This window comes from Sphaeramia orbicularis, chromosome 5 (assembly GCF_902148855.1).
Source record: "Sphaeramia orbicularis chromosome 5, fSphaOr1.1, whole genome shotgun sequence".
In the NCBI taxonomy this organism is placed as follows: Eukaryota; Metazoa; Chordata; class Actinopteri; order Kurtiformes; family Apogonidae; genus Sphaeramia; species Sphaeramia orbicularis.
Window position 1 is genome coordinate 4,709,114 of NC_043961.1, and position 25,596 is coordinate 4,734,709.

Below are 25,596 nucleotides of genomic sequence, written 5' to 3' on the forward strand. Positions count from 1 at the left end.
AATTGTAAAAACATTTTCCTTAACTGAAATAAATAAAAGACTATAATTAAAATAAAAAAAAAAAAAAACGATAACTAACTGAAACTGTATTGTGTGCTTACAAAATTCCCTTTGTTTTTGTCTTTTTCAATGTCAGATTGATGTGAAAGCGATTTATTTTGCTCGAGTAATTTTAGCTAGCGGCACCATATCATATTTAAGGGTCCATCACTTGTATTCGCTTGTGGTTTCCAGTCGTCTTCTGGTCCCCACTCTACCTGGACACATGGAGACTAAAGTTGGGAGAAAGCACGACAGAAGAAGAGAAAAGATCTAAAAAAAAAAACAAAAACTAAAGCTAAACTAAAACTAAGCATTGAGAAAAAAACAACTTCTAAAAACTAGCAAACCTGCTCTGAAAACTAATTAAAACGAACTGAATTAGTGGAAAAAAAGTCAAAACTAAATAAAATTAAACTATAATGAAAAATCCATAACTATTAGAACCTTGCAGGGTACACACACAAGGATTTTCTAGGCAAGGCGGCTTTATTTCTATAACACATTTCATGTACAAGACAATTCAAAGTGCTTTACATAAAACATTAAAAACCTTACAGCAGAAGGCATGAGAAAAACAAACAAACAAAAATGAGATAAATAGGTAAAACAGATAAAAGAGACAAGCAGATTGAACAGATAAAACTTTTGGCTGAAAAGGAACAGTGCAGATCTGAACTGATGAATCTAAACTCTATTCAAATGCAGCTGTGAACAGGTGGGTCTGTAACCTGGATTTAAATAAACTGAGTGTTTTCAGCTGATCTGAGGTTTTCTGGAAGTTTGTTCCAGACGTGTGGAGCATAGAAGCTGAACGCAGCTTCTCCGTGTCTGGTCCTGACTCTGGGAACTGACAACAGACCGGATCCAGATGACCTGAGGGGTCTGGTGGGTTCATACTGGATCAGGAGATCGCTGATGTGTTTTGGTCCTAAACCATTCAGAGCTTTCTAGACCAGCAGCAGAACTTTAAAGTCTGTCCTCTGATGGACAGGCAGCCAGTGGAAGGACCATTACAGCTTTTGTTTGCACTACAAATGTGTACCATTTCCTGCGCCTCTTTAACAGCCTGTTTTACATTAACACTGGAATGGAGTGGACGCTTTAGCTGCTGCAAACTCACACAGATCTGCTTTATGTTTTATTAACCATCACTTTGGCAGAAAGAGGTTATCAGTAAAGACTGTCTGTCTGTCTGTCTCTGTCTTTTTTGTCCATTTTCTTGCCTATTTTGTTCATTTTTTTAATAAATTTTGTCTCATTTTGTTTATTTTTCACAAATTTTGCTGCTTATTTGTTGTCTTTAATCATTTTAATGGTTGTGTTTGTTCATTTTGGCCACCTTTTTTTCATATTTTGTTAACTTTCATTAATCAGTCTAGTATTTTTCCCCCGTTATCTATCTATCTATAGCAACAAAATGTTAATATTATCACTGTGTTCATTGTGCTACTTGTTTGTGTTCATTTTTCTCCATTTTCTTGCCTATTTTGTTCAGTTTTTGTCTCATTTTGTTCATCTTTCACTAACTTTGCTGCTTATATTTTGTCTTTACTCATTTTGATGGTTACTTAATCAATCAGGCATTTTTTCTATCTGTCTGTCTGTCTGTCTTTTTGGCCATTTTCAAGCCTATTTTGTTCATTTTTTTAATAAATTTTGTCTCATTTTGTTTATTTTTCACAAATTTTGCTGCTTATTTGTTGTCTTTAATCATTTTAATGGTTATGTTTGTTCATTTTGGCCACATTTTTTTCTTATTTTGTTAACTTTCATTAATCAGTCTAGTATTTTCCCCCCGTTATCTATCTATCTATTTATAGCAACAAAATGTTAATATTATCTTTGTGTTCATTGTGCTTATTTTTCTCCATTTTCTTGCCTATGGAAGGACCTCAGAGTTGGACTAATGTGGTCCACTTTTCTGGTCTTAGTGAGGACTCTAGCAGCAGAGTTCTGAATGAGCTGCAGTTGTCTAATTGATTTTTTAGGTAGTTCTAAAGCTGAACAGATTTTTTATCTGTTCCAGACCCCACACCTGAAGACAAAAAATCAGGCGTTGAACAGTTTGGATCATACTGTGTGTGTGTGTGTGTGTGTGTGTGTGTGTGTGTGTGTGTGTGTGTGTGTGTGTGTGTGTGTGCTGTGTGCTCCGATAATGTCAACACAGCACACACATGACTCTGTCCCACCACCGATCTACAGGGGTTGGACAAAATAATGGAAACACCTTCACCTCCAGATGATAATGCCCCAGTCCATACAGCTAGAACTGTTAAAGAATGGCATGAGGAACATTGTAATGAAGTTGAGCATCTCGTATGGCCGGCACAGTCCCCAGACCTCAACATTATTGAGCATTTATGGTCAGTTTTAGAGATTCAAGTAAGACGTCGATTTCCACCACCATCGTCTCTAAAAGAGTTGGAGGGTATTCTAACTGAAGAATGGCTTAAAATTCCTTTGGAAACAATTCACAAGTTGTATGAATCAATACCTCGGAGAATTGAGGCTGTAATTGCCGCAAAAGGCGGACCTACACCATATTAAATTATATTTTGTTGATTTTTTTAAGGTGTTTCCGTTATTTTGTCCAACCCCTGTAGGTTTTTTCAACTGAATTAGGACCATTTTGCACCGCTAAATCCAAAAATGACATCTGTTTTTCTCAATCAGGTCAGATTTTTTTGCTAATTTGATTTGGAAAAATTTGATCTTCTCACAAAATTTATTACATTTTTGTGACTTTATTAGTTGATTTTTTTATATAGTTCTCACCCAAAATAGGTTTTAAGAGAAAAAAAATCATTTTACCATTCACCACTGAACACCATTGTACCTGTTAGGTACAATGGTGTATTCACCGCAGATGTAGCAGAATACGTCAGGCTTATTTTGGCAAGATCTTCTACTCGAAGCCATTTCATTCACCTGTAATATTAAAAAAAAACCATTAATCATAAATGGGCAAAAGTAAAATCTTCAGAACTCATTTATTGCAAGAAATATGAAAGAATTTTATATCATATGATGTGAAAATGCCCATAAATGTAAGCAAAAATGTTAAAAAGCCAATATGTAGCATAGTTCAGAAAGTTGACCTGATTGAGCAAAATTAATGTGATTTTTGGATTCAGCACCAAAATTATCCTAAATCAGCTCAAAAAACTGAAACAATAAATTTGTTTGTTTGTTTGTTGATCTATGTTTATGTTTATGTTTATGCATTTGGCAGACGCTTTTTTCCAAAGCAACTCACAGGGGAAAACCAATTAAATCACTCAATCAATCAAATTTTATTTATATAGCGCCAGATCGCAACAAAAAAGTTATCTCATGACACTTTATACATACAGGGTGGGGAAGCAAAATTTACAATATTTTGAGGCAGGGATTGAAAGACAGTGTATGACCAACTAGTTTATTGAAAGTCATGAGAATTTATTTGCCACAAGAAAATGTCCATAATAGAAAATGTTTTTATTCTATGTGTCCTCCTTCTTTCTCAATAACTGCCTTCACACGCTTCCTGAAACTTGTGCAAGTGTTCCTCAAATATTGGGGTGACAACTTCTCCCATTCTTCTTTAATAGTATCTTCCAGACTTTCTGGTAATAGTTTTGCTCATAGTCATTCTCTTCTTTCCATTATAAACAGTCTTTATGGACACTCCAACTATTTTTGAAATCTCCTTTGGTGTGACGAGTGCATTCAGCAAATCACACACTCTTTGACGTTTGCTTTCCTGATTACTCATATGGGCAAAAGTTTCTGAAAAGGTATGGATAATAGTGTTAGGTATGATTATGACATCAACATATGTTTGGTTTCAAAACAATTGATGTAGTGCCTGCTGAGAAAAAACAACTAAATGTTCAGTGTAAATTTTGCTTCCCCACCCTGTAGAGTTGGTCAAAACCAGACTCTGAGCCAATTTACAGAAACCCAACAGAATCCTCCAGGAGCAAACACTTGTAACAAAAATCTAACAAAAACGAAGAAGAAACATAGCATGACTTGGGAGCACAGTCCTGAATTAGGTGGGATAACACCCACTCACCCACTCTTTTAGTCTGCATTGGTATTTATTGATTATTGATTGTTGATTATTTAAATGCATTTATTCGTAATTGCTTCCAGTGATCTTGTGTTTGTGCACTGATTTATTTATGTTTGTCACATTGCACTTTAGATTTGGGCTGATGTCTGTGGTCAGCTGCAAATGAATTGCCTCTGTGGCGGTGTTTCTCAAACTGTGGGGCAGGCCCCCCCAGGGGGGCGCGAAGGCTTTCCAGGGGGGGCATGGGATCATTCCTCGGTGTTTTGTTTTTTTTCTTCAGGTTAGAACATGTATCAGGTGGAACTAATGTTTTAGCGTTGGAGCACCCTGGACTCATTTTAGGGACGTACAACAAACAAATCTACTGCCATAGTGATCTGTCACTAGACTAGACCAAGAGTTTAGGTTTGGAGAATGGACAAGGACTGGACTGGAAAAGAAAAATGTGCAATGTTTCTGGTTTTGCACAGTTTGTACAGATTGCACTTTAATGTTCTGAGATGTGCAACGGAAACAGGCTCATTGCAGCCACTGATATTGTTAAAATGTTCATCTTTGTTACCAAAATTAGTTTGTTGTTCTACTAAAAAAATTACCTTATTGTCATAGTTGTAAGATAATTACACATTTCCTATTTTTAATTGGAAAAATAATGTCTCAGGGAGCAGTTTTGTTGAGGTCATTTATATTGTTCAATCAAAAATCGAAGTTATTTTTAATTTGCACAACAAATTATTCAAAGGAAAAGCAAAAAGTATTTTTTACGATATTGATGTTTCTTTCAATAAAAGTTATAATTGCACCACAGGTACAATGTTGTTGGGGTTGAGGGGGGCTTGGAGATTTTTTGTGCTCCACAGGGGGCCCGACAGAAAAAGATTGAGAACCACTGTTCTATGGGATAAATAAAGTTTTCTGAATCTGTATCTGAATCTGAAAAACGATCACTCTGGTTTAGTATTTAGTATTTATTTATTTGCACATCACAAACAACAAGAAAAATAAAAATAAATAAATAAATAAATATCATGCAAGTTACACGATTGTGCAGGAGAGGATAGAAGCAAAAAAAAAGGCATATGTAAATACCTCCCCAGAAATAAACAATACACAAAAAAGACATAAAGAATAAAAATATGATATAACTGAAATTTTAATTACAAGTAAAAATTAAAAAATACAAATCAAATGATATAAAGCCTTACATTTTTTTTTTTTTTTTTTAATAAATCAGAGTCCTTTTCAGATGCTTTTTAAATAATGATTAAGAAGATGCTGATGGAAGTTCAGGACGTAGATTATTCCAAAGATGCGGTCTGTGGTATTTTAGAGAATACTGACAGTACGGAAGATAAAATTTGCTTGAGCATCGTGTTGGATAATTGTGAATAACAGAAGACAAAATAAAAAAGTTCTGGAAAACTTTAGGAAGGACATGATTTCACTGGTCTACAAGGAAAATGCTTCCAGAATAAAAGTAATGAAATTTTACCACATGAGAGTCACTGATAAAGAAAAATCAAGTCAAAAATGCTGGTTGGCTGAACTTTCCAAGATACAGCCTTGGGTCAAAATGTGAAATTCAAGAATTAAGGAGAGAATGGGTTTGACTCAAAAGGAATATTTGTCTCAGAGCTACAAGATCTACTTCAAAACACTGTCTGCACATTAGAATACATTCACTTTACAGGTTCTATTTAGTGGAAGATTTATAAAACTATTCTAGAAATGTACATAAACTAATATATATGTGTAATAACACTTAACCATATACCTTGAAAACATCAGCAAACCGGCACTTTTGTCATTTATTTTCCAATTAATCTTATTAAAATACATAACATTTAGCACATTTAATCTCTGAAGCAAATCATTTCTAAAAAATTGTCGACCAGTGTTATAGAAGCTGTTTTTACTCTGAAACTTGTTTTTCCTGCTGTTCGTACTTCACATATGTCCAGATTTAATCTAAATACAGAGACTGACTAATGCATGTTTGGTCATTAAAACTTTATTAAACCAACAAACTAATAGTGGACCTGGACTTTTACACAGTTCTGTATTTTGCTGAAACGTTTTGAAACACTTCTTCTGCAGGTTTCTCTATTTTGGCATCGTCTTTTTTTGATTGACTCAGGTCTGTGTTCATTAACGGTAAATGCAGAAGATAATATTATAATAAGTGGTGTTAAATCACTTAGGAAAGGTCAAATGTAGAGAAAAATTAATATGGAAGTCACTGCAAAAACAGTTCTATGTCTTCAAGGATTAATGAAACAGTAGCTGTGGTGTTGTCTAGACGTCTGCCAGACATACCGACTGAAAACGATGCCTTCGCCGGGCGCTGAAATATGACCCGGGACCAAATGCCAGTATATGATAGACCTGTTTAACAGCAGACATCATGACCTGTTAAAACTGAAAACACACAGAGGAAGATGATGTATTAACCCATAAAGACCCACTGGTGACCAACAGCATCTACTGATCTAAACTGTTTCATACCTGTTGATCCACTAATCCTATCAATACATGGAAATAATTGGTGTAAAATACAGTTCTTCATCTGTTCAGTGGAAAAAATCAGAATCTTACTAAGTGTATTTTTCTCATTTTTTTGCTTGAATTAAGCAAAAAAAAAAATCTCCAAAGTGAAAATTATCTTGGTAAGATTTCTTGAAATCAGATTTTCCAGATCTATTGTCTATAAATCAGTTCTTATATCTCACTGAAAAGTTCGTCTTTAGGTGATTCTGTCTTATTTTTAGTGTGATGAGATATTTGAACTAGAAATGAGAAAAATACGCTTGGTCAGATTTGGATTTTTTCCAGTGTTCATGGCCATCAGATTTGACCCATTTAGATGTTCAGAAGCTCCGTAGTTACCGTGGAAACACCGTCCACCGAAAATGGCTTAAAATTGTGAAAAGAATTTAAAGGATCAATAAAAATGTTATGCCAGGTCAGGAGAGAAGTTCATGAAAAAATTAAGCTTTTCAAAGTAAAAAAATATTGGTTTATTAATTTTTTTTTCCCCATTTATAGCACTTTTTAGAATGGTCAACTGTGTTTGATACTAATGGTACAAGTGCCATTATTTAATTTAATTTAATTTAATTTAATTTAATTTAATTTAATTTAATTTAATTTTTATTTTATTTTATTTTATTTTATTTATTAAGTAATTAAAAAAACTGGAGTTTTGCAAATGAACTGAATTGCTACAGATACTTTTATTTGCCTTTATAACACCAGCCTCATCATAAGGTAAGATAAGATAAGGTAAAATAATCCTTTGTGAGTCCCACAATAGACAAATTTATAGCAGCATAGAGATGGTAAAAGTAAAAATTAAAAGTAAGGATTAAAGTCGGAAATTTAAAAAAATATATCCATAAAGTTGCATTCAGTAGAAGCACAAATAATAAATAAGGACAGAAAATATGTCTAAAACAGGAGTGTATATAGTATTAAAACAAATATTGCACCTTGTCAAGGATCATAAATTCTATAATAACATGTTATAATAAAAGGGTCAACAGTCAACATCATCTTATGCAAAAACCAGACTAAATATTAGGTTTTTTTTCCATCTATAACCAGCTGCAGAAGTGAAGAAGACATAAAAGCTGCTCCCATGGACTGTGTTTTCAGCGACTGTAACATTCCCTTGTATTGGTTTTGTTCTATTTCCTTCACCGATGACGACGTTTCCTCTGATTCAGGTCTGTAATGTGATGAGCCCGAGCCAGAACAACTGGCTGAGGACGGTCTGGATCCCCCGGGAGGGAGCCAGGAGAATCTACATCGAGGTCAAGTTCACTCTGAGAGACTGCAACAGCATGCCGGGAGTACTGGGCACCTGCAAGGTAACAGCCAGAAATGGGGAACCAGGACAGAAATGTGGACGAAAAGCATCACACAGCAACATGAAACGCACTGTAGGGGAGGGGCCCAACATACCAGGTTATAGGTGGGGAGGGGGACAGTAAACAGTACAATATCAGAGACTTATTCATGGGGGGACAAGGAAAAAAGTGCTGTATCTTTTCACTGTGCTGTTTGTTGTTCAGATGTTTTAAATCAGTCTTCCTCAAATTGGGGTGCTTAGAAGAAGACCAGGGGGTTCTTGTTTTTTTCCGGAAAACACATTAAATAAGTCATCATGTACCGAATAAAAAATAAATAGAGAGAATTAATGCTGAAATATAAAACACAATTAATACATTCATATTATAAAACTGACACTCCTGGCGTTATTTAATTTCATTATTTTTAAAAACTTAGAACCCCCCCCCCAAGCTGTGGTAACATTTTAAGAACATTTGTATTTTATATTATTTAACATGAAGTTATTTGAGTATTTAAGGAATTATTTTTATTTTTTATTATTTATTCATTAATAATAAGGAATTTTTCTTATCAATGAAAGAGGGCACTTTTCAGTTTATATTTTGCTCAAAATTTACATTAAAAAATTTGTATTTAATTTTTTAGTTTTATAAATTACAGTTAACCCTCTGGTATCCCATCCAGCAACGCCCTTACTAAGCACCAAGTGTGTCTTTTTCGCACACTTGTGGAATGTCAAAAAAATTTTCATACACTTTGTTTTTAATTCTTTTATACTTTTTTTCTTTTTCATCAACTTGAGCCGTAAATAAAAATACCAAATACTCAATAATTGTCACATTTTTTAACCCTTTAAATGCCATGTTTGTATTGTAAACAAACCATTTTTTTGGATCGAAAAAACACACACATTTTTTTTTTCTCAATATACTACATAAAAAGTGGATCACATATTATTTCATTTTTTCATCCTGGCATATGTCAATGATTAACTCCAACATCGGTTAATTTGCATTATTATTTTTGATGCTAGGTCAAATGTTCAAAAATACTAGCATCTGTCACCAAGTGTGCGTAAAATGCACACCTATAAATCAAACTATTAAATATTATATATTGATTTATTTTTCTGCTCTAATTTGATTTTATTTTTGTAAATCCAGGTCAGCCCTAATCATACAGATCAAATGGAAGAAATAGTGCGTTTTAGGCACACTTTGCAGACAGATGCTAGTTTTGTAATTTTCTTTTGTTTACAATGTGCACATTTTAGTTGGTGGACAGAATTTTAAAGATCATGCAAAAATGAACAACTTTTGAATTCTAACCTTATTTAAATTGTGAAAAATAATATGAAGTTTATTAACACAAAGTGCAAAGTGTGCCTAAAAGGCACACCCGGATACCGGAGGGTTAAATATATGTTGTTTGTTTACAAAACTTTGAAAATATAAACAGACACCTTTGGCACAGGAACAAATGGAGCCTTATTTTTTCAGTCAAAAATGATCAAGTGAGAGTTGGAGGTACTTGGATAAACAAGTATATTTCATGGGGTCCTCCACTGTAAAAAGTTTGAGACCCACTGTTTTAAATAATGATATTAAAAGTAGAAATAATATCTTTATCCTAGATCCATCCTGACCATGACATTTAGCTGCATTCCCCTACTGCCTGGTAGGTGGAGTTACTAGTTCTCCAGGAGGCTATTATCTTCCATTATCATCACTGATAAACAGTCGTCTAAGGCTACGTTCACACTGCAGGTAAATGTGGCCCAAATCTGATTTTTTTTGCCCATATGTGACCTGTATCTGATCTGTTAAAGACAGTTTGAACAGCACAAATGTGACCCAGGCCACTTTTATATGTGGTCCTAAATCCGATACGTATCTGATATTTTGCAATGCGACTTCAGTCTGAATGGCCAGGTCACATTTATCCGACTTTTACGTCACAATTCTGCGTCCCAGGAGTGTTACTTCTGTAAACACAGTGTGTGTCTGCGTGGTCATATATTCCATCAGGACCTCTTTAGTGCATGTGGGTCACTTCAGGGTCGCATTCAGTTCATGCTCAAAACTGATAGAAGTCGCATTTAATGTGGAATATGAACGAGCACACAAAAGAATCGGATTTCACCAAAAAATCCGAATTGCACATTAAGAGCTGCTGTCTGAACAGAAACCTAAATAATCCAGTGACGTCTATGGTGTGTTACTTCTGAAGGCCTACACGAGCTTATTAATTATCACCAGCTACTAGCATAACCAGGGTGCTTATAAAATGTGGTGAAATTGGGAAAGAGCAGGACAGATGTTGCTGTTCTTAATAAAAGCGTGTGCTTGTTGAACAGTTGCTGTGATAAATGACTTCCTGTCTTTCACTCGTGGTTTTATTTCTCTGTTGGACTGGCCATTGACCGCGTCTGCGTCTGACTTTTCTAAAAATAGAAACAGCGGACCTGCTGCTCGTGTATGGGCTAAGGAAGCTGTCAAAATATTCATGTGCATAAGACAGATGTGCATGCGTATTAGCCTATAGTTGTGCAAAAATAAACATAGTTGTGCAAAAAAGAAATATTTGTAAACTCTTGAATGAGTTAAATCGTACATTAAAAGTTTCGTGTGTATTTTATCAGCATAGGAATGAAAAAGTTTTAACATCTACAATTACAAACATGAAACACACAAAAGGTAATATAATATAAATATATGAACAGAATGTATGTGTATATGTACAATTTTTCACAGCTTTTGTAAAAAAAAAAAAAAAAGTAGTTACTACAGCACAGGTGTCAAACATGAGGCCCGGGGGCCAAAGGGTCCACTCCGGCCCTTGGGATGAATTTGTGAAATGCAAAAATTACACTAAGATATTAACAATTTTTTAAATTCAGGTTCCACATTCAGACCAATTCAATCTCAACTGGGCAGGACCAGTAAAATACTATCATTATAACATAGAAATAATGACAATTACAAATTTCTCTCTTTGTAAATATAAATATTTTTATGTATTTACGCTAAAACAAAGTATAATTTCGCAAAAAATGTGAACAACCTGAAATGTCTTAAGAGAAGTAGGTACAATTTTAACAAAATTCCGCCTGTTATTAAATGTTTTGTGTGTTTGTAGATCCACTGTGACCTGTAAGTTATAATGTACTCGTGTAAATGATAAACTGAGGCAGAATATTGTTAAAATTATACCTATTTTTTCAGTTTGTTCATGTTATTCACATCTTTTGAAAGGATAGTTTGTAGATGTAAACCTTTTCATAACGTAAATTAACTTTTTTCGCTCTAAAACGTAGAGAAAAGTTTGGAGTTGACATTATTTATATATTATTATGTTATTATTTTACTGGTTTGGCCCACTGCAGATCAAATTTAGCTGAATCTGGCCTCTGAACTAAAATCAGTTTGACAGCCCTGTACTACAGGGGTGTAACTGAGTTTTCCAGATGCTATTGGAAAATTAAGGTGGTGTGAGGGCTTTATTTATTTGAATGGAAACTATGCACTTGGGAATATTTTTGGATTGATGTTATTACAATAGTCAGAGAAAAACCGGAAGAAACACAAAATACATCTTATAGATTGATTGATTGATTGATTGATGTATTTATTTCGAACATGAATGTCAACCAGAAGAAAATAAATAAACAAAACACTTAAACATAAGACATATAATACATATTCGAAAAGGAGTGAGAAGAAGTACAACTTATAAACTCCACCCCTTCTCCTTATATAATTAATAACAATAATAACCTTCCTCGTCTAATCAGATCTATACACTATGACATAATTTGACGGATACTTACTAGTAAATAATGAGGTTTCTGGCTTTATATTATTATGAACACATATAATATGATTTACATAAACACATAATACAATAACACATATATGTAAATACATATCCATACACAGATCTATACACCTACATATATACACACACACATACACACTTATACATACATATACACACACTTACCACATACTTGTACATCTTTAGAACACCCAGTGATCCCCAAGCCCTCCCTCCTCCCTGTACCTCTGAAAAATTGTGTCTTTGTACCTCTTTTTAAATTCTTTCATGCTAGGACATTCTTTAACTCTATATTAAATCTGTTCCACAGTCCCACCCCGCTGACAGAAACACAAAAAACATTCCTAGTCGTGCATATTAAGGGAATTTTAAAGTTAATTTTCCCCCTTAAATCATAACCCCCCTCATGAATACTGAATAATTTCTGTATATTTGTTGGTAAAAGATGAACTAAACATCTGCAGCCGTGATTCAATTCAATGAGTTCATTCCACTCTAACTTTTGCAATTATTTGTAGTTTTCAGGGTCTTCCTCAGGTTGTCATCTGTGTAATTTTTGGCTTTTCTGATAGATATTTTTGTTCATTTCTACATGAAACACTGTGGAGACAAAAAACAAACAAAAAAAAAACCAAAACATGAAACACAGCTTTACAATTGTTCTTTCTCCATCACAAATACAAATTCACCAACGTGACTCTACTGTCAAATATACAGTACGTCACCATGTTGTTTATGGAGCAGAAGATCCAAGGATTCTACAGACTGACCATGAGTTCAGGTTCCAGATCAGACAGGACCACTGTACAAGATGAACGACGAAGTCAGAGAACAAAACCAGGTCCAGTCCAACCATTAGTCCATAGTTGTGACCACGGAGAAGGAACCTGAACTCATGGTCAGTCTGAATCCATGGATCTTCTGTTCCAGAAATAATGCCTGTGAAGTGGGGACGGATTTATGACAGTAGAGTCCCGTTGGTGAATTTGTGTCCATGATGGAGAAAGAACAACCGTAAAGCTGCATTTCATGTTTGTAATTCTTGTCTAAACTCATACATTCATATTCCGATAAAATACACACAGTCCATTTTACGTACGACTGAACTCATTCAAGAGTTTACAAAGATTTGTTTTTTGCACAAATGTAGGCTAATATGCACGCATTTCTGTCTTATGCACACAAATATTTTGACACCAACATTACCCCATACTCGCGCTGCAAGTTGAAGAGAAACTTGTGAAGTGTACAACTGTTAGGAAGGGGGGGGGGGGCAACCTTATTATTAGATAAGGCTAGCGGAATCAGTGTCATCTTTTAAATCACTTCTTAAAACGCATTTTTGTATAGACTTGCCTTTATGTGATGTTGCGTCTTTAATGTTTTTAATGTTGAATATTTAACCCTTTCATGCATAGTGGTCCCTACAGTGGACAGTTATTCTACAATGTAATTTAACCTGAATTTCTGTAACAGTACCTGAATAATATCTGCATGAGTGAATATAAAGGCTAGGAAATAAAATGTTATTAATATTTAACCCATAAAGACCCAGCATTTTTTTTTTTTTTTTTTTTTTTGATGGCAGTTCCCAAATGATTTTTTTCGCTCTACTTAACCTTTCTTAAGTATTTATCACCATTTATTATTATATTATCCTCTGTATTTAGCGTTTTTTCAGTGTAAAGTCGGTATTTTATTATATTTAATCTGTTGATCATGTTGATGTTTATGAAAACTCAGAGTAAATTCAAAGGTTATTGAATCAGAAACAGTGTAAACAGAAAAAAAGTGACTTTTTCAGCAAATTGATCATTAATCAAGTGTGTCCATCCACCTCCATGGGTTTTACTGGTGAATTAATGTTGTAGAAGATGATGGTGTTTCCACGGTAACTACGGAGCCTCTGAACGTCCAAATGGGTCATATCTACTGACCATGAAAAGATGAAAAACTGTATTTGACACTAATTATTTCCATTTTCATGGAGTTAAAAGAAAAATATGTCCAGCTGAGTGGACATTTTTTTAACTCCATGAAAAATAGGTTCATAAAAAAAAAAAATAATTACATTGTTTTTTTTATACCTAAAGAGGAATAAAATCACTCAAGAAAAAAAATATTGACTAAGGTTCTCATAATTCATGCGTGAAAGGGTTAATTTTACCTTGTTTCGGTTATTCATTTGTATTGGCATACTGTTCGTGATGCTGTTTTATTCCGTTCCTTCGTTTTGCATTGATCTGACAGCATCATTATTTCTGCCCTCTCCACTACGATACATTCAAAGTTAGTCGTGATTTCGTGTTCGCTGTACTCACGTCTTTTATAGTGTTGTGTTGTTTTCTGTTTTGATTCTGCTGTTATGCACTTTTGCTTCGTCTGTCAAAGCACTTTGTCAACTCAGTGTTTAAAGGTGCTATATAAATAAAGTTATTATTATTATTATTATTATTATTATTATTATTGGGGGGAGACATGTCCTCCTGGTTCCCCCTAGGGTTTCTGCCTATATGTATATAGGGCTTAAAAACTGTAAATACTGCGATACTCTAGACCACGGGTGTCAGACTCATTTTGGTTCAGTTCCATATTTTGCCCAATTTGATCTCAAGCGGGCCAGACCAGTAAAATAATGACTTAATATCCTATAAATAATGACAAATCTAAGTTTGTCATTTTGTTTTAGTACAAGAAAACAAAAACAAATAATGAAAATATTTACATTTTACAAAAAAGATGTGAATAACCTGAAAAAACAGAAATATCATTTGAAAAATTAGTGCAATTTTAACAATATTATGCCTCGACTTATTATTCATACATGTACATTTACACACAATGTTCCATAAACATTTGGTAACAGGCAGAATATTGTTCAAATTTCGGAGTTTGGAACTAAAATTTAACAATTTCTACAATATTCCATCTCTTATTATTACACTGGGTTACAAAAAAATGTGTTTTTGCAAGTTGTCTCGGTTTTTTCAACTGAATCAGGACCATTTTGCACCGCTAAATCCAAAAATGTCATCTGTTCTTCTCAATCAGGTCAGGGTTTTTTTGCTAATTTGATTTTGAAAAATTTGATCTTCTCACAAAATTGATTACATTTAATTACATTAATACCAAAATAAGATTGGTAAGCACACTTTATGAAACTTGTGACTTGATTCCTGTTAGGTACAATGGTGTATTCACCGCAGATGTAGCAGAATACGTCAGGCTTATTTTTGCAAGATCTTCTAGTCGAAGCCATTTCATTCACCTGTAATATTAAAAAAAACATGAATCATAAATTGGCAAAAGTAAAATCTTCAGAACTCGTTTATTGCAAGAAATATGAAAGAATTTTGTATCATATGATGTGAAAATGCCCATAAATGTAAGCAAAAATGTTCAAAAGCCAATATGTAGCATAGTTCAGAAAGTTGACCTGATTGAGCAAAATGAATGTGATTTTTGGATTCAGCACCAAAATGATCCTAAATCAGCTCAAAAAACTGAAACAATAAATTTGTTGTTGACCAGAGTTATTAACACAACCACAGATCACAGAGGATCCATAAATGCACCAAACATTTAGGAACAGGCAGAATATTCTTCAAATTGCACATTTCGGGTTGTTCGTCTTTGTTTTTATTTATGTATTTATTTCCATTTTGTTGTGAAAAAATTGTTTTGTAAATGTAAATATTTTCAGTGTAATGTTATTTTTTTCACTGAAATTTTTTCCACATAATTTTTCACAAAGAAAATTTGTAGTTGTCATTATTTCTGGGTTATTGTGTTGTTATTTTTACTGGAGAACACATTAGTCTGTATGTGGAACCTGAACCAAAACGATTTGGACAACCTGGACTGTTCAGGTTCATTTTTGCTTTCATCCTGCAGGGCCGGAATGGAACCTTTGGCGGACCGGTTTTGGCCCCCGGGCCGCATGTTTGACACCTGTGCTCTAGACCGCTTCACATGTACAAGTTACAATATTATAATAGTTATTTCATTTTCATCTCTAGCTTTTACTTAAAATGAATGCGGTGGGACAAAAATAAAATAATAGTCATGCTAACGCTTCGGCATTAGGATAATTAACGGCATCTCTAAACTGAGCAGAAGAAGAGGAAGATGATGAAGATACCCTGCAGTGTCTGGGGCTGAGCGGTAACTTTAACAACCCAAATATAAACCTGACAGAAGCACCAGGGAAAGTGGTGAAGCAGAGGTGAAACTCACTCAAAATAACTTTCACTGAATATATATACGTTTTTTTTTTTTTTTTACGGTGAGACTTTAAGTTGAACTTTGAGTTTGCTCTCAGAGTCGGTGAAGGTGTTACGTGATCTATGTTTTACGTAACAGATTTAGATTGAAGTCGTACATATTTGGAATTAGAACGCAGATATAATATTTCATCATGGTTCTTTTTTCTTTTAATTACTAATTAAACAATAATGCTTATCAGTAGTTTAATACTTTTTCACTTTTCATCAGTTTTTGTTCAGATTTAATGTTTTATTGTTAATTTTGGTTCATTTTTAAACCGTTTCCAGCCTTATGAGTAAAGCAGTTAATGAAGTTTCTTATATTTTAGTGTTTATGTGTCCCGGTACAGGTTTTAATTAATTCATTTATTTTTCTAATTGTGTGATATTGGTCATTTATCAAACATGTTCTTTATTATTATTTAAAAAAAAAAAAAAAAAAAACATCTGAAAAGGACTAAAGCTTTATATAATTTGATTTGTGTATTTTTTACTTTTAATCATTATTTCAGTTATATTGTATTTTTTTTCTTTATTTCTTTTCGGTTTATTTTTTTTAACTTTTAATCATCTCAGTTATATCGTATGTTTATTCTTCATTTCTTTCAGTTTTGTTTTTTTTTTTTTTTTTTTTACTTTTAATCATTATTTCAGTTGTATCGTATTTTTCTTCTTTATTTCTTTTTGGGTTTTTTTGGGGTTTTTTTTGCTTTTAATCATTATTTCAGTTATATCATATTTTTATTCTTTATTTCTTTTTGTTTTTGTTTTGTTTTTTTTTACTTTTAATCATTATTTCAGTTATGTCATATTTTTTTTCTTTTTTTTTTTTTTTTTGGGTGTTTTTTTTTTTTTATTTTTAACCATGATTTCAGTTATATTTTTATTCTTTATTTGTTTTTGTTTTGTTTTTTTTTGTTTTGTTTTTTTTACTTTTAATCATTATCTCAGTTATATTGTATTTTTATTCTGTATTTCTTTTTTGTGCATTGTTTATTTCTGGGGGGGGGGGGGGGGGGGGGGGTTTATTTATATAAGCCTTGTTTTTCTTCTATCCTCTCCTGCACATTGGTGTTACTTACGTGATAATTCTTTTTTTTTTTTTCTTGTTGTTTGTGATGTGCAAATAAATAAATAAATAAATACTACATTTATCGGGGTCAGTATCATCGAAACATCAAACTACTGGAAAAACTGCATTGACTTGGTACAAATGAACAACTATCTTTAAAAACATATAAAAAAGGAACACATTAATGAGTATAATTGTGTGGTTAACTAGAAATAGTTGAAGAAGTGTGTCATATTCACCCAAAATATGATGCTTTTGTATGAAAAAAAATGAGATTAAATGATACAAATGAACTTTATTGCTTTATCACCATTGAATAATAATGAAATAACATATATTTGTGTAATATATTAATAGATGATTTACATGGGTGAACTTTATTCACACCCTGAAAGAAACTCATTTATCCTTTGGCTCAAAAATAGGTTGATGGATAAAAGTAAAAATTAATGTAATCACTAAATACAAGTATTTAGTACATTTTTTTTTTTTAAATATCGGAATAAGGAAAAATATACGACAGAGTGAATGAAGTTAAATTAGTTAAAAAAGTCAATTATTGATATAAACATATGGAGAAACATAAAAACTAAAGGCATTTTGCAGAAAATTAACTCAAATATGCTAAAACTAATAACAGTATCGATTTATTTCCCTAAAATAAACCTGTTTATCCCATAACAGCTATTAACCATCATCTATTTGGCTTTTATTAATGATATTAACCTTGATGGCGATAAAATCTGTATAACTGGATTCTGTCCAAATACCTGAAATTATTGGAAGGATACGAGAAGCATTAGAAACAAAAACAAAAACTAAATGAGCAGCATCTGCAGCCCGCCATCTGTTTTAGCAGCTTTCCCATCACTTCGCCATATGAGGAGGATAATTGAGGGAAATATTTATCTGAACTGAATACTATTATGTCTTATTAATCAATATTTCAAACCAAACTCCCCCTGATTCAGCGCTGAGTTTGTGTCGATGAGGATTTGACACAGATACGATGCACGAGACACTGCAAAAAAGGAATATCCAACTAAGATAAACTGACTTGAATTTGGAATATTTATCACTGAAAGATAATTTTTTAGATTTATTTACTTATTGAGACTCAATCCTGTTCAGATTATTTGACTTGTTCAGAGAATTTCCATCTTGAGCTGAACCCCAATGAGATATTACAACTCATTTTAATCCAACATTTAGAACAAAACCAGCTCCGTTATTGGTGGATGGGTTTGGAGGACACAGGAACTGTTTACCCTCAGTATGTTTATGCAGTCGTAAATGTTTGCTCCTGGAGGATTCTGTTGGGTTTCTGTAAATTGGCTTAAAATTTGATTTGATTTGATTTGATTTATCTCCCCTTTATGTGAAGCACTTTGTAACATGCTGTTTTAAAAAGTGCTATACAAATAAAGCTTTACTTGCTTATTTTATGCAGTTTTTCCGATACACTGGGGTGCTATAAAGGGGGGGTAAACGTGACAAATTCATGGGGCCCAGCATTTGTGGGGGGCCCATAGAGAAGTGGAGGGGGTCCAGTGGGTACAGGTTAGAACAGTGGTTCTCAACCTTTTTTGTGTCGTGACCCCTTTTTGACATCACAAATTTCTGGCGACCCCAGACATTCAAAATGGAGACTTTTTTTTTTTTTTTTTACTAAAATTAATTTGTTTTTGATTATGTAATAGTTTGCTATACTATGTTGTGAATGAAGGTTAAATTTAGATGACATTTAGTCTGTATAATGTATATTATTGTGGACGGAGGCAGTAAATCCAGGTGTAGATTACTGCACAAACTGAGAATTTGATTTTCCTTGGTCAGGATATGTACAGTCAGTCCAGCTGTGATTTACAAGACTGACAATTAATACTGAACAAACAAGAACTCAAACTATGAATTACACTGGGTTACAAAAAAATGTTTTTTGCAAGTTGTCTTGGTTTTTTCAACTGAATCAGGACCATTTTGCACCGCTAAATCCAAAAATGACATCTGTTTTTCTCAATCAGGTCAGGTTTTTTTGCTAATTTGATTTTGAAAAATTTGATCTTCTCACAAAATTGATTACATTTTTGTGACTTTATCAGTTGATTTTTTTTATATAGTTCTCACCCAAAATAGGTTTTAAGAGAAAAAAAATCATTTTCTAACAGGATTCCTGTTAGGTACAATGGTGTATTCACCGCAGATGTAGCAGAATACGTCAGGCTTATTTTTGCAAGATCTTCTAGTCGAAGCCATTTCATTCACCTGTAATATTAAAAAAAACATGAATCATAAATTGGCAAAAGTAAAATCTTCAGAACTCGTTTATTGCAAGAAATATGAAAGAATTTCATATCATATGATGTGAAAATGCCCATAAATGTAAGCAAAAATGTTAAAAAGCCAATATGTAGCATAGTTCAGAAAGTTGACCTGATTGAGCAAAAGTAATGTGATTTTTGGATTCAGCACACCAAAATGATCCTAAATCAGCTCAAAAAACTTGAACAATAAATTTGTTGTTGACCAGAGTTATTAACACAACCACAGATCACAGTGGATTCATAAATGCACCAAACATTTAGGAACAGGCAGAATATTGTTAAAATTTCGGAGCTTGGAACTAAAATTTGAACAATTTCCACAATATTCCATCTCTTATTATTACACTGGGTTACAAAAAAATGTTTTTTGCAAGTTGTCTTGGTTTTTTCAACTGAATTAGGACCATTTTGCACCACTAAATCCAAAAATGTCATCTGTTCTTCTCAATCAGGTCAGGTTTTTTTGCTAATTTGATTTTGAAAAATTTGATCTTCTCACAAAATTGATTACATTTAATTACATTAATACCAAAATAAGATTGGTAAGCACACTTTATGAAACTTGTGACTTGATTCCTGTTAGGTACAATGGTGTATTCACCGCAGATGAAGCAGAATACGTCAGGTTTATTTTTGCAAGATCTTCTAGTCGAAGCCATTTCATTCACCTGTAATATTAAAAAAAACATGAATCATAAATTGGCAAAAGTAAAATCTTCAGAACTCGTTTATTGCAAGAAATATGAAAGAATTTTGTATCATATGATGTGAAAATGCCCATAAATGTAAGCAAAAATGTTCAAAAGCCAATATGTAGCATAGTTCAGAAAGTTGACCTGATTGAGCAAAATGAATGTGATTTTTGGATTCAGCACCAAAATTATCCTAAATCAGCTCAAAAAACTTAAATAAATTTGTTGACCAGTGCTATAAGTTGTGGCTGACTTTAAGTTGCACCTGACTATAAGCCGCAGGTGTCCACGATGTGACATGAGATATTTACACAGAAAGATGGTAAACAGACAGATTATTTAAATATTTATTTCCATCCCTTCACTGCTTTTTTCCAAACAGTGTCTGTAACACGGCAGTAAAACGTCAGGAACAGGCTGGCTCAAAAACCCAGAAAAGTTACTGATCTGTATCTTCATCTTCCTTCTGCTCATTAAACCACTGCAGTCGTCTTCTTCAGTGTTGGAGTTGAACATCCTCAAAGGCTCCGTCACACTCCTTCTATGTCTCTCCTCCGTTGTTGCTCAATGGCACTTCCGTGCTGCAGCTCTATTTCCTTCTTAAACAACTTAAAAGCTGCAAAATATGTATTTCTTCGTGTGTTTTCCATGATGAGGGTTTGTGCATGACACTCAAAATGACTGTTAAAGTAAAGATTAAAACTTCTTCTCTTCATCACCTCTTCCACTTGTCTGTCTCACTTTTGCGCGTCCTGCTAGAGCGCCCCCTGGAGGCCGTTATCCCGTATAAATCTACCCTTGAGCTGCATCGCTGTATAAGCCGCAGGGTTCAAAACGAGAAAAAAGTAGCGGCTTATAGTCCGGAAAGTACGGTTCTTTAAATCCCACTGGGCTGTGAATGTGTTTGACTCTACCTCTAAACACACGTTCATCCTCTTTATTCCTGTGTCGTTCTGTAGGAAACCTTCAACCTGTACTACTACGAGTCGGACCGGGCGGTGGGCTCCGCCATCCGGGAGAACCAGTTCATTAAGATCGACACCATCGCTGCTGATGAGAGCTTCACCGGCGTGGACCTGGGAGTGCGCAGACTCAAACTGAACACAGAGGTACGAGGCCGAAACACCACAGCAGCGCACACTGACTGACAGCTGCACGTCACTCCACGCCCTCTGCAAACACATTTCACTTCAGTTTGGATCTGGTTTCCCATTCGTCGCACGTAAAAACCTCCGAGACAAGACCTCATCCTGTCTGGACGCTCACACTGTTTTTTTTGTTTTTTTTATAATTTTATTTTTATCAGGGAGGCCATACATAATCCAGCATTTTACAAGATCTCTGTGATACACACTAGAAAGAAAAAACACAAGACATGTTTCAACAGCGATGATCTTCCAACCCATGCTCTCCCTTACATTTTCCACCATATTTTAAACAGGTTTATATACGACTGAACAGTTGAACAATGGCTGTCATTTCCACTCATCCATCCTTAAAGATCCACATACAGGGTGGGGAAGCAAAATTTACAATGGACATTTAGTTGTTTTTTTCTCAGCAGGCACTACGTCAATTGTTTTGAAACCAAACATATACTGATGTCATAATCATACCTAACACTATTATCCATACCTTTTCAGAAACTTTTGCCCATATGAGTAATCAGGAAAGCAAACGTCAAAGAGTGTGTGATTTGCTGAATGCACTCGTCACACCAAAGGAGATTTCCAAAATAGTTGGAGTGTCCATAAAGACTGTTTATAATGGAAAGAAGAGAATGACTATGAGCAAAACTATTAGGAGAAAGTCTGGAAGATACTATTAAAGAAGAATGGGAGAAGTTGTCACCTGAATATTTGAGGAACACTTGCGCAAGTTTCAGGAAGCGTGTGAAGGCAGTTATTGAGAAAGAAGGAGGACACATAGAATAAAAACATTTTCTATTATGTAAATTTTCTTGTGGCAAATAAATTCTCATGACTTTCAATAAACTAATTGGTCATACACTGTCTTTCAATCCCTGCCTCAAAATATTGTAAATTTTGCTTCCCCACCCTGTACAATACAATCCACATGATATTTCACTAAGTTATAGCAAATCTGGTCTCCTGGGTCTAATGTATCTAATCCATTTAGCCCACAGTCTCTAAAACTTTTCCATTTGCGTTTTTAATGAGAATGTTAGTCTTTCCATAAAATAAACATCATATATAATTTTATACCAATCATCCAATGTCAGAGCATCCGGTTTTAACCATTTTCTGGTCAGGGCCCTCTTCCCTCCGACCAGTAATATTCTCATTAGGTATTTGTCTGCTTCAGTTTGAACATTCATTCCCACCCCCAACTACATTGCCAAAAATTCAAATGATACATTGGTATGAAAAGTAGTTTCTAAACTCTTATGAATTTCTCACCAAAAAATATTATTTTGGGGCGCTCACACTGTTTTGTTCACTTGTGCGGATCTGTAGCAGTAAGCAAACAGCAGGCCACAGCGCAGTGTCAGGGGAAATATTTGGATATTGATAAAAGCCTTCAGTTTGGTACTGAACAGTGGAATTACACTTTTATTGATACCTTACTTTGTTATAAAGTTAGAAAAGACGCTGTACAATTCAACCTTTATATTTTGTATAGAGTAGATCAATTCTAATTTGGAGTTGCGGTCGGACTTTTTGGGTTAAACGTGTTCAGATTCACTTTATTTCATTTCTTTTCATTTCAGTGTGTGGTATTATTGCCTCTCTTATTTCAGGTAACCAACTCTATGACACTGTAAACAAAAATACATATAAAGGCTCTTTCATTTCAGGTTTGATTCATTTTAGCATATTCTCAAAGGATCTACAGCAGAGGTCTCAAACATGCGGCCCGGGGGGGGACAAATCCGGCCCCCCAAAGAGTCCAGTCTGGCCCGTGGGATGAGTTTATGAAATGCAAAAATTATATTCAAGATATTAATCATTTTAGTTCAGGTTCCACATGCAGACCAATTTAACCCTTTCATGCTTAGTGGTCACTCCAGTGGACAGTTACTCTACAGCTGTTCTCTTGTATATTCATGGGTTTTGTTGTTTTAGTTCCATATCAACCAACACAGTGGACACTTGTGCATCATCTCATAAACTGCAATTCATACCATTATTGTAACTTTGCTGTTCTTGATTGGTTCTTGAGTGGAAATCAATTGTTAATATTTATTTTTTGCATATTATCTCCATGAGGTGAGTAATAACTAGTATTAGAATATGTTAAAATGTGAGAAAACATCAGATTAGCTGCATTAAACATGGTTTCATTTCACTGTTTTCATATCACTTTATGGTATTGGGTTTTAAATACATGTTTCTTTGCTTCAAGAATAAAATTCATGGTGTAGCTGAGTGGACATTTTTGTAACTCCATGAAAAACAGGTTTATTTAAAAAAAAACAAAAAACAATGTGATTGTTTTTTTTTTTTCATGCCTAAAGAGGAATAAAACCACTCAGGAAAAAAATCTTGATTAAGGTTCTCATAATTCATGCATGAAAGGGTTAATCTCAAGTGGGTCGGATCAGTAAAATACTATAATAATAACTCATAAATACTCATAACTCCAAATGTTTCTCTGTAAATTGAAACATTTTCATGTCTTTTTTTTTTTTTTTCATTTTATTTATTCATTCCAATCTAAATGATTGGAAAGGAGCAGGATGAAGAAAATGTATAATTCCTGCTCCTTTCTTGAAACATCTGCTTATATCAGATATGTTGAAAGCAGATGTTTCAAGAAAGGAGCAGGAATTATAAGTTTTCTTCTTCCTGCTCCCTTCCAATCATTTAGAGTGGAATGACTAAATAAAATGAAAAAAAAAAAAAAAAGTAATAATAATAAAATGACATGAAAATATATTGTATTTACACTAAAACAAACTATCATTTCACAAAAAAACATGAATAACCTGAACAAATATGAACATTTGGAAATGTCTGAAGTGCAAGTTTCCCAATATTCTGCCTGTTATTACATGTTTTGTGTATTTGTAGATCCATTCTGACTTGTAAGTTATAATGCACATGTGTAAATGATAAACTGAGACAGAATATTGTTAAAATTACACTTAGTTTTCTTTAATAAATTTCAGTTTGTTCAGGTTATTCACATTGTTTTGAAGGATAGTTGGTAGATGTAAATATTTTCCTCGTATAATTTTGCTTTTTTTTTTTACTATTAAACATAGAGGAAAGGATGGAGTTGACATTATTTCTTTATTATTATGTTATTATTTCACTGGTCTGGCCCACTTCAGATTAAATTTGGCTTAATGTGGCCCCTGAACTAAAATGAGTTTGACAGCCCTGATCTAAAGTCCGTGATGTCGTTTCCATTTAACCCTTTTCCAGCCTTTACACAGAGCTTTAAAAGGTCATAGGGTTAGGGTTACAACAGGAGGAAAAGATGTTAGACTGGATGTAGAAAGGGAATATTTATTAGTTTTTGTCTTTAACAAAAGGCTAAAACAAGAACAGTCAGTGTCTTCTAGTTTTGAATCATGGGAAAACTTACTTTCAAGTCAAACATGGCTCAAATCTAAAACTGTAAAAGTGGATGTAACCTTGTGGATGCAGCAGATGATGACTTTAGAAACTTGAGACTGAATAATCTTTATCAGGAGTTACTTACAGGTGTACATGTGGCTGTATTTTAGGACATTACTTTGCTTTGAATCATGGGAAAATTTGAAAAAAGTCCAGAGCTTTGAAACGAGCTAATCAGATGGGCTCACTGTCTTACGTCGTATTATTCTCGGCAGGTTGTTTAATTACTGGTTGTTGTGTCCAAAATAGGTTTTTGTGAAGTCAAAACCATCTTAACATTTTGACCCCAAAATGGAATCAGTTCATCCTCGAATCCAACTGAAAGTTTGTACTAAATTTTAAGAAATTCCTTCCGGGCATTTTTGAGATGTTACAGAAATAGAAATGGACTGACATGAGGCCACAGTGACCTTTGACCTTAGGCTACTCAATCAATCAATGAAGTTTTATTTATATAGCTGCAAATCATGACTAGAAGCACTTGAAGAGCGCAGACCTCCGCCAAGGAAGATCAGTGCCCCCCCCCCCCCACACACACACACACACACACACACACACACCCCCGATCACCACCAAAATTTAATCATTTATTCCTTGTGCCGGTATCGACATTTCCTGAAATTTTCATCCAAATCCGTCCATAACTTTTTGAGTTATCCTGCACATGGACAGACAGACAGATAAACAGACAGACAGACAGACAGACAGACAGACAGAGACAGATAAACAGACAGTCAGACAGACAGACAGACAGACAGACAAACAGACAGAAAAGCAGACAGACAGACAGACAGACAAACAGACAGACAGACAGACAGACAGACAGACAAACAGACAGAAAAACAGACAGAAAAGCAGACAGACAGACA

At 34.0% G+C, this 25,596-nt stretch overlaps 1 protein-coding gene across 1 annotated transcript in view; it reads left to right on the forward strand.

Annotated features, from left to right (window-relative positions):
• epha8 (eph receptor A8) overlaps positions 1–25,596 on the forward strand; it is a 366,079-nt gene that overhangs the window by 175,862 nt on the left and 164,621 nt on the right. The window contains exons 4-5 of the mRNA XM_030134865.1: positions 7,825–7,968; positions 21,101–21,250. Of these exons, the coding sequence (XP_029990725.1) occupies positions 7,825–7,968; positions 21,101–21,250 (294 nt within the window). The remainder of the gene's footprint in view (positions 1–7,824; positions 7,969–21,100; positions 21,251–25,596) is intronic.